Genomic DNA, 5,661 nt, shown 5'->3' on the forward strand with positions numbered 1-5,661 from the left:
AAGAAGCAAAAAAGGTAATTTGGCTCAATGCGTCTAAGTAGCCAGTGTTGGTTCAAACTTTAGGAGTCTGCGCCCCAAGTCAGTTAGGCATATTTAAGCAGAGCACAAGTGGGTAAATGCTTTATTGGAGATAATAACTCCATCCCTTGTGCACAACAAAGCTTAAGACATAACTACCTCAAACCCATTCTGTACTTGTGACATCTTTCATAAAGACAGGGGTTCTAGAGATGGACAAGTTCACAATAAGGGTCTTGGGGTGGGGGATGGGGGAGAGGATCTGGTGTGGTCCTGGACACAAAGATAGCACAAAAGGCCACCACATTATTAGCTGTGTCCGCTCCCAACCTTCTGGGCAAATAACAGGTTACGCATCCCTTCCTATGAAAGAGCAACCTGTTGCTAGCATCCCTGGTTCCCCTGGTGCGTATCTGCGAGCACAGGAACCTCTCTGTCTCCCACAAGGCTGTGCTCTCCACCTGTGATTTGGGGACCTTCAGGCTCTTATTGCTTTCTCTTTGCTCCCTTTAGTTACCTTCATTGATCTTACCGTGCTCAGCCCCAGAAAGGCCAAGCCCTGGCTGGAAAGGTGGCTCAGCAGGTGAGAGTACTGCCTGCCCCTGATGAGGCAGCTCACAACCTCCTATAACTCCAGCTGCGGGAGATCTGATGCCCCCTTCTGTCCTGTGAGCACACCTACACCCACATGTTCAGGTACACACACAGAGAGAAGTAAAATCAATGAAGTTTTTGAAAAGAAGAAACGCCTAAGTGCTGAACTCCATGGACTTGACTCCCTCTCACAAACTGCCTCTGTCTCAAACCAGAACACCTCCCCAGACTTGTTACTGAGTTGAGCCTGACTGCAAACCATCATAGATCTGGGTGAGCACTTGCAATTTCTCCTCCAGCTCCTGAGCCTGCTGCCTCAACTCCTCGGCCGACTTTGCCTTTGCCCTCTTGTGCAAATGCTTGGATTCTTTCACAAGGCCAATCGCATCCCCGATGAGGGACACACCTGCGGTGGCTATGCCCATGACCCAGGCTCTTCTGCTCACTGACAAGTCAGTGCCCCTTAAGGCTTTCTTCAACTGCTTACCACTTTGAGCAGAGATGCTCCCTGCGGTCATGAGGCGTTTGGCACTGGCAGCTAAGGCAGGGCTGCCTTTGCTGAGCTTGATAGCACTGATGCTCTGCTCAATGCATCGCAGGACTCGGCAGCAATTCTCAGATAAGGAATAGACTTGGGGTCCTGAATGAACCATGGCCTTTGCAACCATCTTCACTTTGACCATGCTGCTTGACACCAGTTGGCTGGCTTCCATTTTGGCTGATGACTCACTTGTGTAGTCCACGATGCCAGTGGAGACACTAGTCACAGCTGCTGCTGCTCCCAGGCCCATCCCTGTTGCTAAGAGCACCAAACTAAGACCAGCTGTCATGGGTACCAGAGTGAGGCCAAGGAGGGTCAGGACTCCGGACACAGCACTGGTGGAGCCAGCCACCACCTTGGAGATGGTGCAGTCCCTGTGCACCTTGTCCACTTTGTCCGCCAGCGCATGGAGCTTCCTGATGTGCCCTTCCAGTTCCAGTTTCACCTGAGGAAACGCATCCACAAACCTCTCCATGTCCTGCAGGTCATGCTGGAGCCTGTCCTGGTCTTCCACAGGCATGTTTGCTGTGAGCGCATTGAGGGCGTCATGTAATGTGTCTGCATCAGCTCTGTATTAGGGACCGAGTGATTAAGAGAGAGAGAGAGAGTTTAGTTAGGGATTTAAGTGAGTGGTAGAGTGCTTGTCTAATACACATGGGGCCCTAGGTTCCATCCCCAGTGCTATTTAAACAAAACAAAACAGTTTGTTATAGGCTCAGTAATATATGGCCTGCCTGGATGACAGCGTGCTCACTGTGACTCAGGAGGCATTTTGCAGAAATACAGAATCTTTCTTTAGATGGTGAACATTTGGTAATTGTAAATGGTCCTTAGTCAGTAGAGGATAATGAATAAAAGTAGCATTAACATGCTTTTCAGGGGCAGGAGAGATGGCTCAGAGGTTAAGAGCGCTGACTGCTCTTCCAGAGGTGCTGAGTTCAAATCCCAGCAACCACATGGTGGCTCACAACCATCTATAATATGATGCCCTCTTCTGCAGCGCACTATATATATTATAATAAAAAATAATCTTTCTTTTTTAAATATGCTTTTCAGGGGGCTGAAGAACAGGCTCCATAAAAAGGGCTTGATGCACATGTACAGAACTGGAATTTGATTGATCTCACATTGAGAGGCTCACAATCATCTATAGTTACAGCTGCTGGGTATATGGCGCCCTCTTGTGGCCTCTCAGGGTCTGTGCATGTGCACATTCAAACACACAAAAGTAGATAAATTGCCAGACATAGTGGCCCATCCTTTAATCCCAGCACTTGGGAGGCAGAGGCAGGTGGATCTCTGTGAGTTTAACGCTAGCCTGATCTACATAGTGAGTTCCAGGACAGCCAGAGCTATGTAGGAAAGCCTTGTCGATGATGATGATGATGATTGATGATGATAGCCTTGTTTGTTTGTTTGTTTAAGATGTTCTTGTTCTTGCAGCTAGGAAGATCACTCACTCAGCAGCTAAGAGCACTGGCTTCACCACCAGAGGACCCAGGTTCGAGTCCCAGCACCCACATGGGAGCTCACAACTACCTGTAACTCCAGTTCTAGGAGCTCTAATGTTCTCTTCTGGCCTCTGTGGGTACTGGGTACACACATTCGGATGCAGGCAATGACAATGGAAGTAATAAGCCTGTTTACAAACATTTAAAACAGGCTGAATGTGGTGGCGGAAGCCTTTAATCCCAGCACTCGGGAAGCAGAGGCAGGTGGATAGCTGTGAGTTCGAGACCAGCCTGGTCTATAAAGCAAGTCTAGGACAGTCAAAGATACACAGAAAAACCCTGTCTCAGACAAAAAAAAAAAAAAAATCAAAAGATGTTCTTTAGGGGCAGGGATTAGCACAGAAGGTAGGGTGCGTGCCTAGCCTGCATGAGGCCCTGGGGTCTAGCACTGCATAAAGTCAGGCATGGTGGGCGCTACACACCAATAATTCCATCACTTAGGAAATAGAGGCAGGAGGATCAGAAGTTCAAGGTCATCTTTGGTTATGCTTGAGTTCAAGGTCAATGTAGAATACAGCAGACCTTGCCAAAAACAAACTCTGAGTGGTAGGTGTTTGATAAAGGTGCCCCCTTATCAAGGGCATCACTGTGGCCATCAGCACATTTGTCAGGGGAGCAGGAGTGGACCATAAGTCACGCTGAATTCATGGAGTGCTTGCTAGTGTGCCATGAAGTGCCTTCCTTTCGCCCTCAGCTGCTGAGATAAGGTCAGTAGGCCTGGTCATGTCCTGCCAGCCAGGACTGTCCAAGTATGGCTGCAGACTTTCGCTGGAAGCTCATTTGAGCTGAGTAGCCCTGAGCGAATACCCTAAGTGTGGAGGGCTCCAAAAGATGAGGTCGTTTGAGCAGGGTAGTGGTGCCACAGTAGAAAGCTCCACAGTTGACCTCAGGGGACAAGTCACACTCAAACACAGGGACATTAAAAAGAGCATTGAGAGCCAGGCACAGTGGCACACACCTATAATCCCAGCAGTCAGGGAGGCAGAGGCAGGCAGATCTCAGTGACTTTGAGGCCAGCCTGGTCTACAAAGTGAGTTCCAGGACAGCCAGGGCAACCTCTTGTTGACTCATGATCATCTGTAAGATTTGCTGCCCTCTTCTGGCTTGCAGGCATACATGCAGGCAGAACTCTATACATAATAAATGAATCTTTTAAAAAAAGAGTTTAAAAGAGTATAGAAAATTAAAGTGTACGCAAGGTGTAAAAAAAAAAAAATAATAATCACTCCAGGTACAGTGATGCCCACCTTTAATCCCAGCATTCAGGGAGGCAGAGGCAGGTGGCTCTCTGTGAGTTGGAGGCTAACCTGGCCTACAGAGGAAACCCTGTCTCAAAAAACAAAGAAACAGAAAACAAAAGAAAAGCTACAGTGTGTATATCATGTTGAGACTTGAAGCTCATGCCCACAATGTATTATAGTTGCAAGTATTTTAAAAATCAGGAAAATCCAGGATCCAAATCACTCTTTTCCCAGGCATTTCCTGTAGGATACTCAGTCTATATCATGTGGTGTGTGATGGGGCTCTGCAACCATTTCTGACCTCCAGGGAGCTGGAGACTAAAGGTGCTGACCTCCAGCAGAGTGAAAAACCCAAGGTCAGCCTTAATGACAGTGTGTGTCGCCTTTGGATGGCTCTCAACTTCTCTAGGAGTGCCTGGAACATGGCCCCGTTCTGGGTGTCTCCATGGAGATGCTTTGGAGAGCATCAGTATGTGAACAAGGGCACTGGGTGGGAAAGAATGATGCTGCACCACCCACAGGCAGGGGAAGAGAAGCCCAGAGGAAGGGAGCAAGTGCCTAGCTACAGGTGACCTGGACAGCTGGGCCTCAGCCACGAAGGCCTCCCACACTCCATCTTCAGCCAGCAGCAGCCTCAGGTCCTCCCTCCCCGATGCGTGCTGCAGGAACTCGGTGGCTTCCTCGATGAAGCTTCTGCTCGCCGCTGCTAGTTGGGAAGGAGAATGAGGTTAGAGGACCGAATGGAAGAGCTGGCGTCACACTGAGCACAGACTCAGCTTCCCAGGCTGTCCTCCTCCCCAGGCAGGATAGGGAGGAGGTGACCTGGCTGTACCCCCAGGACAGGGCCAGGAGTGGCCCCCCAGGGAGCTGGTGTTGGGGATGTACCTGCAGTCCCCCTTGGGTCTCCCCTTCTCTTTTTATTTTAAATATATTTTATTAATTTATTCATATTACATCTGAATTGTTATCCCATTCCTCCCTCCCTCCCATTTTCCCCTTACTCTCCTCCCCTATGACTGGGACTGAGGGGGACCTCCTCCCCCTGTATATGCTCATAGGGTATCAAGTCTCTTCTTGGTAGCCTGCTATCCTTCCTCTGAGTGCCACCAAGCCTCCCCATCCAGGGGACGTGGTCAAATATGGTGTTTAAGGGACCCTGTCCTCAGCTTCTCTGCACTCAGTATGGAGGTCAAGGCCACAAGCAAGAAGAAGGCAGAGGAATGTAACTACCTGCTGAGTCCTCACACTCCGATGGCTCCATGGTGTCAGGTGCAGGGCCTGTGGTCCCTGGTGTCAGATGCAGGCAGGGCCTGTGGTCCCTGGTGTCAGATGCAGGCAGGGCCTGTGGTCCCTGGTGTCAGATGCAGGGCCTGTGGTCCAAGCTGCAGGGGAAGAGAACTGTGCACTGGAGGAGAGGAGAACTGCAGAGAGCACAAACAGCTAAGGACTGTGAGCCACAGCTCCCTCCACAGTGTCTGCCAAAAGTTTCTCTCTTCCCTGGGCTCTGCAGAACCCAGCCAGTCATCTGGCTCTAAGTGTCCATCCCGAGTTCCCCAGCTCCAGCCAAGGCAAAGGCCTCCCGTCCCGTTAGGATCAGCCAACGATGCACCTTTGGGAAATCACTGAATTTTTATACAGTAGGGAAGAGGAGGAGGGGCGGGTGTTCTGGCAGCTAACTAGGGGTAGGAATGGACATTTACTGTCTGAGACACACCGGGCTCCTTAGCCATGCACTTCATTATGTCATCACACACAT

General features: G+C 49.9%; 1 protein-coding gene across 1 annotated transcript; it reads right to left on the reverse strand.

The window, feature by feature from the left end:
* Positions 1 to 837: 837 nt before the first annotated feature.
* Positions 838 to 5,166, reverse strand: LOC127200993 (apolipoprotein L2-like). The gene is made up of 3 exons (XM_051159357.1): positions 5,136 to 5,166; positions 4,479 to 4,611; positions 838 to 1,722 (listed from the first exon to the last, which is right to left on the reverse strand). The coding sequence occupies exons 1-3, from the start codon at positions 5,164 to 5,166 to the stop codon at positions 846 to 848; spliced, it is 1,041 nt and encodes a 346-aa protein (XP_051015314.1). The 3' UTR covers positions 838 to 845.
* Between the last annotated feature and the right edge of the window lie 495 nt (positions 5,167 to 5,661).

This window comes from Acomys russatus, chromosome 17 (assembly GCF_903995435.1).
Source record: "Acomys russatus chromosome 17, mAcoRus1.1, whole genome shotgun sequence".
Classification (NCBI taxonomy): Eukaryota; Metazoa; Chordata; class Mammalia; order Rodentia; family Muridae; genus Acomys; species Acomys russatus.